The sequence below is a fragment of the Hemitrygon akajei genome, chromosome 19 (genome assembly GCF_048418815.1).
Source record: "Hemitrygon akajei chromosome 19, sHemAka1.3, whole genome shotgun sequence".
NCBI lineage: Eukaryota > Metazoa > Chordata > Chondrichthyes > Myliobatiformes > Dasyatidae > Hemitrygon > Hemitrygon akajei.
In genome coordinates this window covers 71,099,522-71,120,914 of record NC_133142.1, presented here as the reverse complement: position 1 = coordinate 71,120,914, position 21,393 = coordinate 71,099,522, and the positions used below count along the sequence as shown (strand labels likewise).

General features: G+C 45.1%; 2 protein-coding genes across 8 annotated transcripts in view; both read left to right on the top strand.

The window, feature by feature from the left end:
* brpf1 (bromodomain and PHD finger containing, 1) overlaps positions 1-2,937 on the top strand; it is a 56,121-nt gene extending 53,184 nt beyond the window's left edge. For both annotated transcript variants that reach the window (XM_073072802.1, XM_073072801.1), the window contains one exon: positions 2,380-2,937. In XM_073072802.1, coding sequence (XP_072928903.1) covers positions 2,380-2,499 — 120 coding nt within the window. In that variant the 3' untranslated portion in view covers positions 2,500-2,937. The remainder of the gene's footprint in view (positions 1-2,379) is intronic.
* An 8,131-nt stretch (positions 2,938-11,068) lies between these two features.
* Positions 11,069-21,393, top strand: part of ogg1 (8-oxoguanine DNA glycosylase) — a 47,920-nt gene continuing 37,595 nt past the window's right edge. The window contains exons 1-2 of one of the 6 annotated variants that reach the window (XM_073072798.1): positions 11,070-11,317; positions 17,697-17,826. Coding sequence is in view for 2 of the 6 variants with exons in the window: in XM_073072794.1 (XP_072928895.1) it covers positions 13,009-13,309 (301 nt within the window). In the remaining 4 variants the exon portion in view is untranslated. Of the gene's footprint in view, positions 11,418-12,919; positions 13,310-17,696; positions 17,827-21,393 lie in introns of those variants that run through there. The other 5 variants (XM_073072799.1, XM_073072800.1, XM_073072797.1 and 2 more) reach the window with 5 other exon arrangements.

The following is a 21,393-nucleotide window of genomic DNA, read 5'->3' as shown; positions in this document are numbered from 1 at the left end:
AGAAGCCAGAATAACAATAGGAGGTGTACAAGCTGGCAGTTGATAGGTGAGACCAGGTGAAGGGGAAAGTGGGTGAATGGGTGAGGGAGGAGGATGAAACAAGAAGCTGCTAGTTGATAGGTGAAAGAGGTAAAGGGCTGAAGAAAAAGCTCCCACCCACCCATCATTGCCTTCACCTGGTTTTGCCTATCACCTGCCAGCTTATACACCTCCCTCTTGCCTACCTTATTCTACCTTCTGCCCCCTTCCTTTCCAGTCCAGAGTAAGAGTCTGGCCTGAAATATCAAATGCTTATTCCCCTGCATAGATAATGCCCAACTTGCTCAGTTTCTCCAGCATTTTGTCTGTTTTGCTCAAAAATTCCAGCATTTGCAGAATTATTTGTGTGGGCTGTTCTTTCCTTGCCTTTGCTTTCTACTTATTTTGGAATACGATTTAAATGGAACAAAATTGTTGCCCATCAGTAAAGATCTTGTTTACTTAGAAACCGCTTAAAATTTTTACTAATTTTAAGGATTAAAAAAGAAAGCAAAACCGGTTTTCATTGAAACACAGTCTTGTTCCTAACACTTTAAGGACATTTTGAAGATGTAAGTTTTGAATGGTTTGATGTACTCAACTGTTATAATAATAGAGGAAACATTTTCCTTGTAAAAAAGTATTAGCAACTTGACAAATGTGTAGCAAGTTAAATGGTGGTTAACTGAAGGGAATTGCATTATTGAAAGCATATGAGCTGAAGTTCTGTTGTAGACCTAGCACGGCAATGCAGTTAGTGCAATACTTGTATATAGCGATTGTTTGAGATCCTCAAGTTTGAAGAGTAGTTCACTAAATGAGCAGGTCCTACAATGAATTATTTATTGTAGAATAAAGGTTTCATATTTTTAATTTACGTTAGGAAGTTTTTGCTATTTTTTTGCATGATTAAGTTTACCATTTACTTCCTGGAAACCAACATAGCTCATAGCAATAGTGTGAAATTTGGAATGTCGCAAAGTACTATGTTGTATTGTTAATGGTTAAAATCTGTGGAATCGGACTTTTTACCACTAATGCTGGCTTCATGTCTGAAAGTTCAGCCATTTCACTGTTGTGCATGCTTTTCAGCTTACCATAGCTAAATCTGAGTTTATCAAGATGGTTCCTGAGGGTAAGGAATGGTTCAAATATTTATCCTGAAGTGGGTTTGTATATCTAAGAGATATTCAGATCAATCTATTTATTTAACTTTATTTTCTAACTTCTTACTTATCATCTATTGGTGCACATCAACTATTTTCACTTTGAAATGTAATGATTTCATTTTTGATTTAAGTACTGCTTTGTATAAACCCATTAGCTACAAACAGAAATATACTGGATTTGCAACTAAGGACCCGAAGTGTTTTGGTTGAAACGATATCTCCAAAACTGCCAGGAAAATTAGGCATAATAATTCCTCAAGAACCATTTTGGAGTTACACGGTTTTAAAACTCCTTTGATAGGCCAAATGAATTGATTTATAAATTATTATTATTATATCAAAGTAGTGACATAATATTTGTTTAGTTGATGATTAATTTATTACCTTGATAAAATCATTGAAGAGTTTGCTTCAAATAAAGTGTTTAAGACTCCAAGAATAATTTGCCACTGCTTAGCACATTTTGTCACTAAATCAGCTATATGTGTGGGAAGTAATTTTAATTCTCCTAGATCAGTTCAGTAGTAAAGTTAAGATTTTGTAAACAAAATTTACAGGCCCTTTATGTGGAGTGGGAGGCAAAAACTACAATTGTAGAAAGTAACTTCATTATAAAGACTACCTTGAACTCATTTCAACTTGCTCTGGATTGAGTGATCATATGGCAGTAAGAACAGTAAAGTAAGAAGCTCTCATTTGAAGGGTGAACCGGTAAATAAACCATTCCTTGTCTTTTCCTCAGAATTAGCCATTTTGTTTAGCACTGAGTCACTATTAATGTATTTACAACATGGTGAATTTTTGTTTTCAGTATTGCCCTGTATCCTGACTCTGCCATACCTGATCTAGAAAAGCCTGTCAATTTTGCAGTAGAAATATCTCTGTCCTGCCTCATTTTTTAAAACTTAAAAACAACCTTTCCCCTTGGAAGTACACGAACGATTCTTCTTTTCACATGAAGATTCATAAGTCTGATTTAGTTCTGATCAGGTTCCTTTAAACCATCAACAATACCAACCTGTCACATCAGTGCCATATCTACAATTATGTTTAAATTGTGAAAGGAAGGTAGTGAAGTCTCAAAATCTATTGGGTAGACTCTCCTTCCAAACTCAGCAAAGATTTTCTTAATGTAATTTGCATTCCAAAAGAAACATTAAAAAAAACAAATCCTCTGGTCTTTTGTACACAGGACATGGGCACCAAAATTGGTGGTTCATTTGTGGAGAACATGACACCAAACAGTGCAATGCAGAAGAAAGTTGGCTACCTGAAAACACGTTATTTCATAGCTCTGTCTGTTAACAAGTGAACATGAATCGATGGCTCGGTCAGCTCAATGTTACGCCCTAGGCAAATTGTAAATAATGTACATTGTTATGTTATGGATTTTTTAACTTATTTTTTGTTTGTAAACATCTCGACATTTCTAGACTTTAGGCGAGAACACTTCTATGAGTACGTTAAAATTGACATCATGAGACCTTTTCTAAATTTTTGCAGATAACTCTAGCAAACAGCAACCTGGTGTGAAGTGATAGCAGAAGCACCATTTTAAACAACTGAATTTAAAAAAATTCTGTAAACACTTTCATACTTTGGGCTGGGAGCACTGTACTCTAATCCAGCAAAAAAAAACTAGATATTTCTTCCTTTAAATTCTAGAATGTTTTTTTCAGTTTGTATTTATTTTGGAAGAAAAAAAAGTCTATCTGATTCTTAGTAAAATAAATAAATGGCTATTTGAAAACCAGTGTGACCTGTATGTTATTCAAGATTTTGAAAATACATAATTTTCACTGTTGGCCAAACAGCTAGAATTTCACAAACTGAAGTTCCTGCTACTACTATATAATTAGACCATAAGACAGGAGCAGAATTAAGCCTTTTGGCCCATTGAGACTGCTCTACCACTTCATCATGGGCTGATTAATTATCCTTCTCAATGCCATTATCCTGCCTGCTCCCTGTAATCTTTGACACCCTTACTAAACCTATCTACCAAAATTTTAAATATATCCAATGACTTGGCTTCCATAGTTGTCTGTGGCAATGAATTCCACAGATTAAGCACCTTCTGCCTAAGAGGCTGTGCCCTCTGGTCCTAGACTCCCCACCATAGCAACATCCGCTCTACATCCACTCAATCTTGGCCTTTCAGTACTCGATAGGTTTCAATAAGACCCTCCTCAATTATGCAAAGAGATAATTATGACCTTATCAGAGAGAATTACCACTCAGAATTTTTCATTGTCTTTGTTACTGTTTGTTGGCATTCCAAGGGCAGCAGAGCCTTGGCTTGTGCATTCACAAGTGTTGATCTTGGAGCAGCAAAGTTGTTAACAGCAAATAAGTTCATTAACAAGGAAGTCCTGTTACATATTTACAAGTCAATAGTTATTCTGGGGACAGTTTTCAAATGAAGGATATGAAGAGGCTAGAGTTCAAACTTGAAAGCATACTGTATTTATGATCAAAGAATGTATATATCACCATATGCTACCTTGAGATTCATTTTCTTTGCAGGCATTCACAGTAGAACAGAGAATTAATTAAAAATACACACAGAGGTTGACAAACAACCAATGTTTGCAAAAAAAGGCAGACAAAAAAAAATCAAACGAGAAAATCTGCAGATGCTGGAAATCCAAGCAACACACACAAAATGCTAGAGGAATTCAGCAGGCCAGGCATCTAGGGAAAAAAGTACAGTCGACGTTTCAGGCTGAAACCCATCAGCAGCCAAGTAGATCAGAGAAAACAGTGTGTTAATATTTCGGTAAAACCCTTTGTCAAAATATGAACACTGATTGGCAAGGGTGGACACTTCAGTAAAAAAATAATTATAGAGCAACACACACAAAATACTGGAGGAACTCAGCAGGCCAGGTAGCATCTATGGAAATGAATATAAAGTTGACATTTCTGGCCTAATCCCTTCATCTGGACTGGAAAGGAAGGGAAAGGAGATCAAGCCAGAGGGTGATAGGGGAAGCCAAGTGGGTGGGGGAGGAGGGATGAAGAAAAGTTTCTTTGAAGAAGGGTGATAGAAAAGGTAAATGGCTGGATAAGAAGGAATCTGATAAGATTCAATTGATAGATGCAGGGCATATGAAGTTAGTCAATTTTATTGAGAGATTGGTAAAACCGGGTCTGGTTCTTGGAGCAGGATAGATTGAAGATGGACCGAACAGCAGTGTTCAAAGTCAGAGTTGAAAAAGTAGGGTGAAACTTTCTTTACCACATGGCTGAGGCTATAGATTTTAAAAGATTTATCAATAACCCTAGTTCTTGAAGCTCTAACTGGTGGAAGGTTCTGCTTAGAATCTAAGAGTGAAAACTGAACAAAATGGAAATCTGAAATAAAAAAGAACATCTTGGAAACGGAGTGGGTTATATAACATTAGTGAAGAGAGAAACAATTGAGCCTTCAGGTCAATATTACTAATTAGGACCAGCAAAAGTTCTAAAAAAGATGCTAAGTGATAACATACTCCATGGTAATGTAGTGGCACTATTACAGCTTGGGATGTAGGAGTTCAATTCCGACATCATCTCCAAGGTGTCTGTACGTCCTCCCTGTGAAATGCGTGGGTTTCCTACCAGTTAGTGGGTATATTGTTATTGTAAATTGTCCTGTGATTAGGCTGGTGTTAAACAGGGAGATTGCTGGGTGACATGACTCATTGGCTTTAAGGGCCTGTTCCACACTCTATCTCTAAATAAAATAAATAAGTATCAACAACAGCCTGTCCTTAATTGACACTATGGCCAATTAAGTCCACAAGGCCTCTACTCCTTCAGGATGCTAAAAAAATTGTCATTTCTCATTACACCCTCATCAATTTCTATCAATACATCATGGCTTGATGTGACAACTGTGGTAACTTCTACTTTACAAAAAGACCACTCGACAATTTGATGGCCAAAAGAGCATCTTTATCTGGGACGGCAAATGATATTCACAATACAGAGGCTTCCCGGTGCCTCGTGCGGCCTGGGTGGAGGAACTATACACAATGCATACCAGGAGTAAAAAGAGCAGAAGTAAAGACACCGCCAACCCTGGATCCCGCCTCTTGCTACCAACAACTCCCCGATTAGTATTAACTTGCTTTTAATAATACTCACATCACAGCACTTCTCCCCCTTTAAAATCCAATATTCCCCAAATATAGAAGAACTGGGAAATAAAAACAGTGGTATCGTTAGCAACAGGTTACCAATACGAAAACACCTAAAAAAAAATGGCAAATTCAACATTCAATCTAACAACAAAAAAAACTATCCAATCCAAGATTCAGTCTGTCAGGAGGTTTGCGAGGGCGCTGCGATCTACACACTACCCCTGGTCACCCAGCAGGCACTGCTGCTGAGGATATTTTGGGTGGCTCTAGTGTTGGGGACACGAGAGGGGTCTATGTGTCCGTGTGAGAATGTCCATCCTCTTCAGGGGACTCTGCCCCCTCTGTCAGTGTCTCTCTCTCTGGCAAAGTCACTGGTGGACATGCTTCCCCAATAGTCTGTCTCACCATTGGAAACTCCATGGAACTGTCTACCTCTGAGCTGGAATCATGACGCAGGTGCACATGGTCCTGATGTCTGTGGAAAACGCATCCATCAGTCAGCTTAACAACATAGGAGACTGGACCACTCTGCTTAAGAATAACCCCAGGTAGCCATTGCTGATTGTTTCTCACATAGACATTGTCATCCGGTTCTAACTGTCTCTCTCGCGCATGTTGATCATGTCCCTCCTTCTGTTTTTCCTGCTTTCTCTCCACTTTTGCCTTCGTGTCCGGGCACAGCAGGTCCAATCTTGACTTAGGCCTACGCCCCATCAGCATCTCTGCTGGAGTGCATGCAGTCGTAGTCTGTGGCGTGAGGCGGTATTTAAACAGGAAACGTGAAAGCCGGGTACTAAGAGAGTGCCCCGTCATCCGCTTCAGGCCTTCCTTCACTGTCTGAACAGCCCGCTCAGTCAAACCATTTGAGGCTGGGTGGAAATGGGCCGTCTGAATGTGACGGATGCCATTCTGCTGCATGAACTTACTGAACAGCTCACTGGTGAATGTCAGGCCATTATCAGTGACCAGAGTGTCAGGCAACCCGTGGACTGCAAACACTTGCCTGAGTTTGTCTATGGTTGAGGGGGCTGTGATTTTGCTCATGATGTGAGCTTTGATCCATTTGGAGTGTGCATCCACCATTACAAGAAACATCTGCCCCATAAATGGGCCAGCAAAGTCCAAATGTAGCCTAGACCGGGGTAGACTGGCCACTCCCATGGGTGCAAAGGAGCTGGTGGTGGCATGTTCTGAATGGTCTGACATTGCGTGCATGATTTTACCTTGTTCTCCAGATCCTGATCCATTCTTGGCCACCAGACGTAGGATCTTGCAAGGCTTTTCATTCGAGACACCCCAGGATGAGTCTCATGAATTTCCTCCACAATCTGTGAACGGCTAGGGGGAGGCACGATGACCCTCGCCCCCCAGAAAATGCAGCCATCCTGCAGACTCAGTTCTGTCTTGCGTCTGGCATAAGGCCTCAGTTCCTCTCCTTCCACAACTCTGGGGCAACCTTGTAAAAGAAAATTCTTGATTTGAGACGGGACTGGGTCCCTCTCTGTCTGTTGCTTGATCTGGGTCACCTTTACAGGTGTCGCGGACAGCCTCTTCAATGAAAACACAGTCTCTGGAGGCACATATGTAGTAACAGGCATCTCAGATAAAGGGAGTCGACTCAGCACATCAGCGTTTGCATTATCCCCACCCGCTCTGTACACGATAGTACACTGGTAGGCTGACAATGTGAGCGCCCAACGCTGTATGCTGTATCCTGGCTGAAGCTAGCAGTGGGATGCATCTGGTCTCCCCAAAAAGGCTCATCAGTGGTTTATGGTCCGTATAAACTGTGAATGCACGTCCATAGAGGTACTGATGAAAGCGCTTGACCGCAAAAACAATGGTCAATCTGTAGCGGTGTTCTACACGCAGCGCTGCAATAACGACACGGAGTTGGTGAGCTGCAGTTACAAAAGAGGTTTATTCAAACTTCGTGGCCTCACTTTAAAGCCTTCCTGATCCCTCCCTCCTCGGGCGGGAATGCAGTATGGGGCACGTATTCACAGTCCCATCCCGCGCGCGGGCTTTTCCCCTTGCTGGTGAAGCAGACTTGCCGCCCTCTTTGGGACCGGCCTCTATGCCGGCGCGCGCCACTTTGTGAGCCGGTTCGAGTGCGCTGGGAAGTGGGTCGCCACAAGACCTTCTTTGTCTAGCTGTGAATATCCCTTCTCAGCAGCCATCAGGGTACGGGAAGCAAAACCAATAGGCTTCTCTGAACAGTCCTCCATTACATGTGAGAAAACTGCCCCAACTCCATAGGGCGAGGCATCACATGAAAGGGTGATCTCCTTGTCTGGGTCATAGTGAACAAGCAGCTTCACTGAGTGGAGGAGTTCTTTCACTTCCTTGAAAGCTTCCTCCTGCTCTTCAACCCACCGCCACTTAGTGTCATTGTGAAGCAGCTTATACAGTGGGGCCAAAACCTTTGAGAGGTCCATAATAATAATTCACTATACCCAGAAATGTTCTGAGTTCAATGACGCTCTTGGGGCTTGGGGCCTCCTTAATAGCTCTCACTTTTTCCTCCACTGGGCAAAGCCCCTCAGCTGTAATCTTGTGTCCCAGGTAGGTCACACTCAGAGCCAGGAACACACATTTTCCACGTTTCAATCGCAGCCCTGCATCTGAGAGTCTCTTCAGCACCTGTTCTAAATTAGCCAGATGCTCCCCCTCCGTGGCTCCCGTGATCAAAATATCATCAAGATACACTGCCATGTATTTGAATAATCCCTTGTGCGTATCGATGGTGACATACACCTTTGAATCCTCGTTGAGCAGCAGCTGTTGGTAGGCGTGGCTCATGTCCAGCTTTGTGAACAGCTTACCCCCTGACAGGGTCGCAAACGGGTCATCCACCCGTGGCAATGGGTACTCCTCCAGCTTAGAGACCTGATTCACCATAAGCTTGTAGTCCCTGCATATCCTCACCGTTTTATCTGCCTTCAAAACTGGAACAATGGGAGCCGCCCACCTTGAAAACTGGACGGGCTCAATGATGCCCAGCCTCTGTAAACGTACCAGCTCCGCCTTGACTTTGCCTTTCATGGCAGAGGGCACCGACCTGGGTTTATAAAAACGTGGTGTGGCCTCAGGGACGACATGGAGTTTCACAGCCACGCCCTTCAGTGTGCCCAGCTCGTCCCTGAAAACGTCACTATACCACTGCAGAAAGTCCTCCGTCATGCGTGCATACTTAATTTCATGCCAGTTGAGCCGGAATTTGCAAAGCCAATCGCGGCCCAAAAGACTGGGCCCACTGCCCTTAGCTATCACCAGCCTGGCTTCAGCCTTCTGGCCCCCGGCTGAAATATCCACATATAACACCCCTAAATGAGGCATGGGCTGCCCCGTATAGGTCCTGAGTTGGAGTTTAGATGGTCTGATGGGAGGCAGGTTGGATCCCCATGTCCTCTTGTAGGTCTCTTCACTAATGACCAATGCAGAAGCCCCTGAATCAATCTCAAACTTAATGTCCTTTCCCCTGACATAATGTGGTTCAGGTGGTCCCTCATCCGTTTCCACCCCAAACATGTTGTAGGCACACGCTGCCTCTCCGTCTGCTTCTCCTAGGTGGTGTGTGGCTGCCTGAGTCTGTTGAGCTTTCCCCTGCCCAGGCTTAACCTTACCCTTTATGCTCCTGCACTTTTTAGCTAAATGTCCCTTCTTACTACAAGCATGGCAGACAGTATCTTTGAATTTACAATCATTTGCATATTGTGTTCCTCCACACCGAAAACATTCCACCCGCCTTTCCTGTCTACCATTCTCCCTCCTGACGTGGAGCACTGCTGCTGACTGCGACCCCCCCATATCCTTTCTGTATATCCTTGGCATTATTAGCAGCCAACTCCATGCCTTGGGCAATCTCTAGGGCTGTCTTGAAAGTCAACAGTGGGGTTTCCCCCAACAAGCGGCGTTGTACGGCGACATTATTAATGCCACATATGTGGCTATCACAGAGCATGTCATCCAACACGGCTCCGAAATCGCAATGCTCCGACAGCTGCCGAAGCTCGCCCACAGACTGACCTGGCTTCCGGACATGGCTGTGAAACTTGCACCGTTGAACTATCACCGAAGGTTTCAGATCGTGGTGGTTCCCCACGAGCTTGACCAGTTTGTCGTATGGAATTTCTCCCGGTTTCTGCGGTGTAGCTAAGTTCCGTATCAGCTTGTACGTCTTTGCCCCACACACACTCAGGAGAATAGAGCACTTCTTAGCCTCCTCAGTAATTCCATTAGCACAGAAAAAGTGGCCCAACCTTTCCTCATACTCCGGCCATTCCTCAATTTGCTTGTCGAACACACCGAACGTTCCGAACGCAGCCATCTGAGCACGAGGCTCCTCGCTCGCTCACATCTCCTGATCGAAAATGGGGCCGACCCGTCCACAAAACCAGTTTACCTGGTCGCCAAAAATATGTGGTAACTTCTACTTTACAAAAAGACCACTCGACAATTTGATGGCCAAAAGAGCATCTTTATCTGGGACGGCAAACAATATTTACAATACAGAGGCTTCCAGGTACCTCTTGCGGCCTGGGTGGAGGAACGATATACAATGCATACTGGGAGTAAAAAGAGCGGGAGTAAAAACCCTGCCAACCCCGGATCCTGCCTCTTGCTACCAATAGCTTCCCGATTAGTATGAACTTGCTTTTAATAATACTCACATCACAATGTGACAACTCTGCCCAAGGCTGCAAGAAAATGCAGAGAGTTGTGGACATGGGTCAGTACATCAAGGAAACCAGCCTCCCTTCCATGGACTCTGTCTATACATCTTGCTGCCTCATTAAAGCAGCCATCATAATTAAAGACCCTAGCAACCCTCCCATCATTCAAAAGGTACATAAGCCTGAAACACTACCACCAGGCTCAAGGACAGTTTCTATCCTGCTGTGATAAAACTATTAAATGGCCCCCTAGTACAATGAAGAGGACATTTGACCTTACAATATACCTTATTATGGTTTTCTGCCTAATTATCTGCGTGCACTGCACTTCCTCTGTAACTCAGAAGGCTAAAGAAATTCTGCATGCTCCAATTCTTACCAATTTTTAATTGATGACCATAGAAAGCATTCCATCTGGACTGATACTTAGTAGCTTTGTTATGGCAATTACCCTGCAGATGACAGCAAAAAGCTGCATAAAGTTGTGAACACAGCTCAACACCTCACAGGAACCAGCCTTCCCTCCATAGTCTCTTGTCTACAGTTCTACTTCAGTGCGCTGTGGAATGACTTGATCTGCAAAAGCAGTATGCAAGCCAAGCTTCTCACTGCACAGTATCTTGATACTGTCATGTGACAATAATATACCAGCTGTAATACTTTTATTCTGCATTCTATTATGTTTTTGCTTGACTACATCTTAGCACAGTTGCAATGAAATTATCTGTATGGAAGTCATGCAAAACGAAGTTTTTCCACTGTATCACAGTACATGTGACAATTAACCAAACTTGCCAAGGGAAGCACCTGTTTAAATTGAGGAAATGGATGCTAACAACGGCACAAATGCTGGAGGAGTTCAGCGAATCAAACAGCATCCATGACGGGAGTAAAACTTACAGCACAATGTGCAGAAAGTAAACCTAAAAGGTAATAATGTAGCGATGTGCTACACACAGCGCTGAAATAACGACACGCAGTCGGTAAGTCGTTTCGAGACTAGTTTATTCAAACTTCGCGGCGCTGGCATTTAATCCCGCGTGCGCCTGCGCAGAAAGTGGGTCGCCACACTAAACGCGATATAAAGTTTAAAAAGAGTGCAATATTCAGCTTCACTTCATAAACATTTTGTTTTATAAACTGTAGTAAGATCGCTGCATTCTTCACAAATATCGGTATTAATTGTTTAATATTTAAAACATTTTGACCTTCCAAAAAGGTCAAATTCCCCTGGATTCCGATTCACATGCGGTGAACGTCGTACGGTTGTAGTTGGGCCCGAGAGGAAACCTCGGTGAAAGTTGCACTCGGCCGCCAGGGCTCTGAGGTAATGGCGCTGGCTGGGAGGTGAACTGGAGGGAAGGTAAGGATGCGCGCTCGACAGGGGGCCGGGAAAGAGCTGATCTACAGGCAGTATCTCAGGCCAGGTTCAACAGGAGTGACAATAACGGCCGAATTGTGGATTGATGATTGACAGGAGGCGGGAACATGGGCGGATGGGGGAGGGTTCGACATGAGGCGCGCCTCTGGGTCGTGGCCGACGGGGGGGGGGGGGGGCGCGCGCCTCTGGGTCGTGGCCGACGGGGGGGGGGGCGCGCCTCTGGGTCGTGGCCGACGGGGGGGGGCGCGCCTCTGGGTCGTGGCCGACGGGGGGGGGCGCGCCTCTGGGTCGTGGCCGACGGGGGGGGGCGCGCGCCTCTGGGTCGTGGCCGACGGGGGGGGGCGCGCGCCTCTGGGTCGTGGCCGACGGGGGGGCGCGCCTCTGGGTCGTGGCCGACGGGGGGGGGGCGCGCGCCTCTGGGTCGTGGCCGGCGGGGGGGGGGGCGCGCCTCTGGGTCGTGGCCGACGGGGGGGGGGGGCGCGCCTCTGGGTCGTGACGGACGGGGGGGGGGGCACTGGGTCGTGGCCGACGGGGGGGGGCGCGCCACTGGGTAGTGACGGACGGGGGGGGGGGGGGGGGTCTGCAACTTGCATGGCAGATCGCAAGCAATTATTGCACCAAGCACCAAGAAGTTTGGATGTAGATTGACAAGAGGGCAAGAAAATAATGCACAAAGTGCAAAGTTTGAAATCTGAAAAAAAGCTGTAATGTTGGAAATTTGAAATAAAAACTAAATACTGGGAACATTCCATGTCAGGCAGATAAGAGAAAATCTGTAGATGCTGGAAATCCTGGGAACACACACAAAAAATGCTGGAGAACTCAGCAGGCCAGGTAGCATCTATAGAAAAAAGTACAGTTGGTGTTTCAGGCCGAAGCCCTTCATCCCCCAAGTAAATTAGAGAAAACTGTGTGTTAATATTTCGGTAAAACCCTTTGTCAAAATTTGAACATTGATTGGCAAGGGTGAGAGTTGGTGATGGGAAAGATTTGAAGGACTGACATGTAGTGATTGAACCATGGGGTCCAAGGTTGAGTTGGAATTGACACTGTGGCTTTTTGATCTGAGAGTTAATCTATCTTTTGTTGACTCTTTTGACCTTGGTGGCAGGGCAGCATAACAGTTTCACACACAAAATGCTGGAGGAACTCAGCAGGTTAGCCAGCATCTATGCAAAAAAGTGCAGTTGACATTTTGGGCTGAACCCCATATAGGAAGGCTTTGGAGAAGATGCAGAAGGGGTTTACCAGACTGCTGTGTTGTTTAGGCAGCATGTGCTATGAGGGGAGGCTGGATAAACTTGGATTGTGTTCTGAGTACTATTAGAAGTGAGTTAATACTAATCGGGAAGCTGTTTGGTAGAGAGGCTGGTTCAGGGGCTGACGGGGTTTCACTCCCAGTATGTATTGTATATAGTTCCACCTGCCATGCCGCACGAGTGTCCTGGAAGCCTCTGTATTGTGAATATCGTTTGCCGTCCCAGATAAAGATGCTCTTTTGGCCATGAAATTGTCAAGTGGACCTTTTGTAAAGTAGAAGTTACCACACATTTTTGGTGACGAGGTGAACTGGTTTTGTGGATGTGTCGGCATGTTTCGAACAGGAGCTGTGAGCGGACGAGCAGCCTCGCGTTCAGATGGCTATGTTCGGGACAATCAGTGAATTAGTGGAGGGAGTCGAGGACTGGCTGGAGTATGAGGAAAGGTTGGGACAATTTTTCTGTGCTAATGGCATTACTGAGGAGGCTAAGAAGTGCTCTATTCTCCTGAGTGTGTGTGGGGCAAAGACGTACAAGCTGATACGGAACTTAGCTACACCGCAGAAACCGGGAGAAATTCCATATGACGAACTGGTCAAGCTCATGGGGAACCACCACAATCCGAAGCCTTCGGTGATAGTTCAACGGTGCAAGTTTCACAGCCATGTCCGGAAGCCAGGTCAGTCTGTGGCCGAGCTTCGGCAGCTGTCGGAGCATTGCGATTTCGGAGCCGTGTTGGATGACATGCTCCGTGATAGATTAGTATGCAGCATTAATAATGACGCCGTACAATGCCGTTCGTTGTTCTTGACTTTCAAGACAGCCCTAGAGATTGCCCAAGGCATGGAGATGGCTGTTAATAATGCGAAGGATACCCAGAAAGGACATGGGGGGTCACAGTCGACGGCAGTGCTCCAAGTCAGGAGGGAGACTGGTTAAGAGACAAAGTGGGTGAAATGTTTTTGTTGTGGAGAGATGCACTATGCAAATGATTGTAAATTCAAAGATACCGTCTGCCATGCTTGTAGCAAGAAGGGACATTTAGTTAAAAAGTGCAGGAGCATAAAGGGTAAGGTTAAGCCTGGGCAGGGGAAAGCTCAACAGACTCAGGCAGCCACACACCACCTAGGAGAAGCAGACGGAGAGGCAGCGTGTGCCTACAACATGTTTGGGGTGGAAACGGATGAGGGACCACCTGAACCACATTATGTCAGGGGAAAGGAGATTAAGTTTGAGATTGATTCAGGGGCTTCTGCATTGGTCATCAGTGAAGAGACCTACAAGAGGACATGGGGATCCAACCTGCCTCCCATCAGACCATCTAAACTCCAACTCAGGACCTATACGGGGCAGCCCATGCCTCATTTAGGGGTGTTATATGTGGATATTTCAGCCGGGGGCCAGAAGGCTGAAGCCAGGCTGGTGATAGCTAAGGGCAGTGGGCCCAGTCTTTTGGGCCGCGATTGGCTTTGCAAATTCCGGCTCAACTGGCATGAAATTAAGTATGCACGCATGACGGAGGACTTTCTGCAGTGGTATAGTGACGTTTTCAGGGACGAGCTGGGCACACTGAAGAGCGTGGCTGTGAAACTCCATGTCGTCCCTGAGGCCACACCACGTTTTTATAAACCCAGGTCGGTGCCCTCTGCCATGAAAGGCAAAGTCGAGGTGGAGCTGGAACGTTTACAGGGGCTGGGCATCATTGAGCCCGTCCAGTTTTCAAGGTGGGCGGCTCCCATTGTTCCAGTTTTGAAGGCAGATAAAACGGTGAGGATATGCGGGGACTACAAGCTTACGGTGAATCAGGTCTCTAAGCTGGAGGAGTACCCATTGCCACGGGTGGATGACCTGTTTGCGACCCTGTCAGGGGGTAAGCTGTTCACAAAGCTGGACATGAGCCACGCCTACCAACAGCTGCTGCTCGACGAGGATTCAAAGGAGTACGTCACCATTGATACGCACAAGGGATTATTCAAATACATGGCAGTGTATCTTGATGATATTTTGATCACGGAAGCCACGGAGGGGGAGCATCTGGCTAACTTAGAACAGGTGCTGAAGAGACTCTCAGATGCAGGGCTGCGATTGAAACGTGGAAAATGTGTGTTCCTGGCTCCGAGTGTGACCTACCTGGGACACAAGATTACAGCTGAGGGGCTTTGCCCAGTGGAAGACAAAGTGAGAGCTATCAAGGAGGCCCCAAGCCCCAAGAGCATCACTGAACTCAGGTCATTTTTGGGTATGGTGAATTGTTATGGCAAGTTTCTTCCTGACTTCTCAAAGGTTTTGGCCCCACTGTATAAGCTGCTTCATGGTGATACTAAGTGGCGGTGGGTTGAAGAGCAGGAGGAAGCTTTCGAGGAAATGAAAGAACTCCTCCACTCAGTGAAGCTGCTTGTTTACTATGACCCAGACAAGGAGATCACCCTTTCATGTGATGCTTCGCCCTATGGAGTTGGGGCAGTTCTCTCACTCGTAATGGAGGACCGTTCAGAGAAGCCTATTGGTTTTGCTTCACGTACCCTGACGGTTGCTGAGAAGGGCTATTCACAGCTAGACAAAGAAGGTCTGGCCATTGTTTTTGCAGTCAAACGCTTTCATCAGTACCTCTATGGACGTGCATTCACAATTTATACGGACCATAATCCATTGATGAGCCTTTTTAGTGAGACCAGATGCATCCCACCGCTAACCTCAGCCAGGATACAGCATTGGGCTCTCACATTGTCAGCCTACCAGTGTACTGAGCGGGTGGGGATAATGCAAACGCTGATGTGCTGCGTCGACTCCCTTTACCTGAGACGCCTGTTACTACATATGTGCCTCCAGAGACTGTGTTTTCATTGGACAGGCTGTCCGAGACACCTGTAAAGGTGACCCAGATCAAGCAACGGACAGAGTGGGACCCAGTCCTGTCTCAAGTCAAGACTTTCCTTTTACAAGGTTAGCCTAGTGTCGTGGAAGGAGAGGAACTGAGACCTTGTGCCAAACGCAAGACCGAACTGAGTCTGCAGGATGGTTGCATTTTCTGGGGGGCGAGGGTCATCGTGCCTCCCCCTGGCCGTTCACAGATTGTGGAGGAAATTCATGAGACTCATCCTGGGGTGTCTCGAATGAAAAGCCTTGCAAGATCCTACGTCTGATGGCCAAGAATGGATCAGGATCTGGAGAACAAGGTAAAATCATGCACGCAATGTCAGACCAATCAGAACATGCCACCACCAGCTCCTTTGCACCCATGGGAGTGGCCAGTCTACCCCTGGTCTAGGCTACATTTGGACTTTGCTGGCCCCTTTATGGGGCAGATGTTTCTTGTAATGGTGGATGCACACTCCAAATGGATCAAAGCTCACATCATGAGCAACATCACAGCCCCCTCAACCATAGACAAACTCAGGCAAGTGTTTGCAGTCCACGGGTTGCCTGACACTCTGGTCACTGATAATGGCCCGATGTTCACCAGTGAGCTGTTCGGTGAGTTCATGCAGCAGAATGGCATTCGTCACATTCAGACGGCCCCTTTCCACCCAGCTTCAAATGGTTTGGCTGAGCGGGCTGTTCAGACAGTGAAGGAAGGCCTGAAGCGGATGACGGGGGACTCTCTTAGTACCCGGCTTTCACGTTTCCTGTTTAAATACTGCCTCACGCCACAGACTATGACTGTACACACTCCAGCAGAGATGCTGATGGGGCGTAGGCCTAAGTCAAGACTGGACCTGCTGCGCCTGGACATGAAGGCAAAAGTGGAGAGAAAGCAGGAAAAGCAGAAGGAGGGACATGATCAACATGCGCGAGAGAGACAGTTAGAACCGGATGACAATGTCTATGTGAGAAACAATCAGCAATGGCTACCTGGGGTTATTCTTAAGCAGAGTGGTCCAGTCTCCTATGTTGTTAAGCTGACTGATGGGCGTGTTTTCCGCAGACATCAGGACCATGTGCGCCTGCGTCATGATTCCAGCTCAGAGGTAGACAGTTCCATGGAGTTTCCAATGGTGAGACAGACTATTGGGGAAGCATGTCCACCAGTGACTTTGCCAGAGAGAGAGAGATGCTGGCAGAGGGGTCGGGGTCCCTGAAGAGGATGGACATTCTCACACGGACACACCGATCCCTCTGATGCCCCCAACACCAGATGCACCCAAAACATCCTCACCAGCGGTGCCTGCTGGGTCACCGGGGGTAGTGTGTAGATCACAGTGCCCTCGCAAACCCCCTGACAGACTGAATCTTTGACTGGACAGTTAGATTGAATGTTGGATCTGCCACGTTTTCCAGGTATTTTTGTATTGGTAAACTAATATAAGTTTCAGGGGTACGCAAGCTAATGACACCACTGTTTATATTTCTCAGTTCTTTTACATTTGGGGAGGTTGGATTTTAAAGGGGGAGAGGTGTTGTAATGTGAGTATTATTAAAAGTGAGTTAATACTAATCGGGAAGCTGTTGGTAACGAGGCTGGATCTGGGGTTGGCCGGGTTTTACTGCTACTCTTTTTACTTTCGGTATGCATTGTATAGTTCCTCCACCAGGCCACACTAGTTACCTGAAAGCCTCTGTGTTGTAAATATAATTTGCTGTCCCAGATAAAGATGTTCTTTTGGCCATGAAATTGTCGAGTGGTCCTTTATTAAAGTAGAAGTTTCCACAGATTGTTTTTGCTGGAGCATGGGAAGCTGAGGGGAGATCTGATAGAAGTTTACAAGATTATGAGAGGCATAGATAGAGTGGACAGAGAGTATTTGTTTCTAGGGTTGAAATGTCTAACAACAGAGAGCAGGCATTGAAGGTGAGAGGCGGTAGTTTCAAGGAACAAGTTTTTTTTTACTCAGTCTGGATGCCTGGAATGCACTGCTTGGTATGGTGGTAGAGGCAAATACATTAGAGACTTATAAAAAACATGTGGATAGGCACATGGATGTAAGAAAGATGGAGGGATATAGATATGGTGTAGGTAGGAAGGATTCATGTTTGGGTGTTTTTGATTTGCTTTTTAGATAGTTCAGCACAATATTGTGGGCCGAATGGCCTGTTCTTGGTCTGTACTCAACTATATTCTATTACAGCTTGGGGTGTCAAAGTTTGGAGTTCAATCCCAGCGTCCTCTGTCCTCGCCATGGAATGTGTGGGTTTCCTCCAGGTGCTCCAGTATCCTCCCACAGTCTAAAGACGTACCGGATAGATTAATTGGTCATTGTAGGTTGACTTGTTATTAGGTTAATGTTAAATCGAGATTGCTGGGCTATGTGGGTTAAAGAGCTGGAAGGACCTATTCTGTGCTGATCTTTCAGTAGTAAATAAAATAAATCTTTTGTCTAACATCTGGAGCTGATTAAATAGAAATTTCCTCCACCAGAAAGAACAAAGTCTTTAGCTTTAATTAGTATATTACCATGCACTTAAGACCATCACTCTCCCTGAAAGCTATACGAAGCTGAAGCAGATTTTTCTCAGCCTTGATGTCAGATTGGACCTTAAGTGGATCCCCATTCACTTTGACATCCATGAAGTTTTGTTGAAATGTATCTGTCCATTGCTTTGTTTTGGAAGTGCAGATGTAAAAATGCCGAGAGAAAAACATCGCAAAACTGTAATGCAATAACTACTAGATAACCAGATAATCTAGTGACGTTCAAATGGCAAGTTTAATTGTCATTCAACCATATGTGAATACCCATCAATGCAACCCAATGAAACGGTGTTCCTCTGGGGCCAAGGTGCACAGCCGTGCCAACAGTCAAAGATAGCACAAGGCACGTATAGCACATATAAGATAGCAGTAAGTATACTGTCACACAAAAATATAATCTAGCCCAAGTCCCAGAGTCAATGAATGTTGTCAGGAAGAGCAATACATTCGGTGATGTTGATTCAAGGATTTACAATTTGCCTAGAATGCAAAGGAGAACACACAATTTTTTAAAATTACACATTTTTTGTTTATTTTTTCACATAAATTTCATTGGCACATATTGTATTGTGTATCTTGAATTTTTAGTGATGATTTGTGAATTATGGTTAATTTCCATTGTTAGAACTGCCATAATATGGTAAATGGTGGTCTTGGCAGTGAGTCTTGCAAATGAGGGCAAAAAAAGCACGAGAAATGACTGTCTCCTTGGGATGGCTATTTCTTCTTTTTAACTTGCAATGAGATGTTGCAAAATTATTTTATGAAGTAGAAAGAAGCCTTCCTGTTTGAGGACGTTGGATTATTACTCAATCCAAATTGCCATTGAACACAATGGTTTGCAAGGGATTTCAGGCCAACCATATTTTTGGGGATTTTGAGTCGGGTAATAGATAGTTCAAGTTTATTGTTATTTGACTGTACGTGAAAAAACCAAAGGAAACTATTCCTCGGGACGATGGTGCACTTGTCGATCTGCCTCTCTACCAGAGGCCTATAGGTTCAGACCCAGGGAATAACTGTCAAACACAGTTTACTTTAAAGTACATACTGTTTATTAGCAAGCTTGCGTTCTCAGTTGGCAACACAGAGTCCCTGCTCACCGAGCTTGAGAAAATCTGCAACCAAGTGAGCCCAGAATACTGTTTGGAATTGCAGATGTACATTGTTATCACATGTTTTGATAAGGGTAGACAGAAGCTTCTCATGGAACAAACACTTCTTTGTTCATACATTATACTCACAGCACGACTTGTCAAGCGACCAATAAGTCAGTTAGGTTTTAGCCCTTTTAATTCTGTATGTAATTCCTCACACCAACAATACAGTACATATATTTCGCTGGGTGCTCCAGTTTCCTCCCACAATCCAAAACGTACAAGTTAGTGGGTTAATTGGTCACTGTAAACTGTCCCATGATTAGCCTAGAATTAAATAGGTGAGTTGCTGGGTGGTGTGACTGAAAGGGCTGGAATATCCTGTTCTGTATTGTTAAATAAATAAACTGTTCCCGAACTGGGTGGGGTGGAGTTATATCATACAAAGCACATAATCCAAAATATTGCCATAAATAAGTTAATAAAATATAATTTTTAAATGCATGTAGTGCACAGTACAGGTTAAACATCAAACAGCTTGTTGTCCTAGTGATGAGATCTCGGTGGTGCAGGGTATATTATCTCACAGCCTGAGGGAAGAAGCTGCTACCCAGTCTGCCAATCCTAGTCCTGATGCTCCTGTACCTCCTTCCTGACGGTAATAGGTCAAAGAGATTGTGGGATGGATGATAGGGATTCTCAACAATGCTTTGGGTCCTTTGTGTATAATGCTGGTGGTAAATGTCACAAATAGAGGGGGAGAGACCCCAGTGATCGACTTGCGGGTTTTAATGTCCTTTGTAGGGTCTTGTGATCTAATGCCTTGCAGCTTCTGTAGCACACATTGATCAGACAGAGTAAAGATGACAGATAACTTCTTTAAAAGGCATGAGTGAAATTGAAGGGGTTTTATGATGGTCTGGTAGTTTTGTAGTGATCATTATTACATGTAACTTAAAGAACATCTAGATGATCAGTCATTTAAGTTCAAATTCCACAATGATGGAATTTGAACCCAGGTCTTTGACTGTTAGTCCAGGCCACCAGTTTATAAATTGAGGAACTGTAACTGGGTTAGAATCACTGAACAAACATAGTACCCATTACCGTGAAAGGAATTGTAATCAAATTCTAAAGTAAATTTATTATCAAATTCACACACATTTTGACAAACTTCAATTTTTGCACATTGGAGAGTATCCTAACTGGCTGTACCTCAGCCTAATATGGAAATACCAATGCCCATGAATAGAAAAGGCTACTGAAAATGGTGGATACAGCCCAGTCTATCATACACAATTGAGCACATTTACATGGAGTGCTGCCACAAGAAAGCAGCATCCATCATCAAGGGGCTCCACCATCCAGGCCATGCTATTACCATCAGGCAGGAGGTACAGAATCCTTCGCTCCACTCCACCCCACCCAGTTCGGGAACAGTTTATTTATTTAACAGTACAGAACAGGATATTCCAGCCCTTTCAGTCACACCACCCAGCAACTCACCTATTTAATTCTAGGCTAATCATGGGACCGTTTACAGTGACCAATTAACCCACTAACTTGTACGTTTTGGATTGTGGGAGGAAACTGGAGCACCCAGCGAAAACACGTAGTCACAGGGAGAATGTACAAACTCCTTACAGATGGTGAAAGGAACTGACTCCAAACTCTGATGCACCGAACTGTAATAGTGTTGCACTAGCTGCTGTGGTGAACTGACTTCCTGCCCATTGGATCTCACTGTTGATCTCATCCGTCCAGTCCTAGCTTGACTTCACATGCTAGGACAGGCGTATCCCTATCTCACCGGGGTATGAGATCTGCCAGCTACCCTCACCTGGTTTAGCCCTCCTGTTGAAGTGGTGTACCAGAGTGTGGCTGCTGTCGCATGCAAACAGATACTTGGAGCCACAGGTGAGAGCAGAGTGTCTATTGAGGACCAAAGGTGAGTGGGCTGCCTCAGAATGGACACAACAAGCTCCTTCACCAGAGGTGTTACCCCTCCCTGGACACCTCATACACTGGCCTTACTAAAGCATAATTGGGTTGCAGGAACGTGGTGACTTCGTCATACCTGTTTCTGGGAACTCAAGCTAGTGGTCATTGCAGGTGGTGTGGTGAAGGTAGGAAATCTATACAGTGGCTCAAGGGATTTTTTTTTTAGAATTAGAGATACAGCTCAGAATAGACTCTTCCTTGCTTCCGTGCCACACTGTCCAGCAATCCCCATTTTAACCCTAGCCTAACCACAGA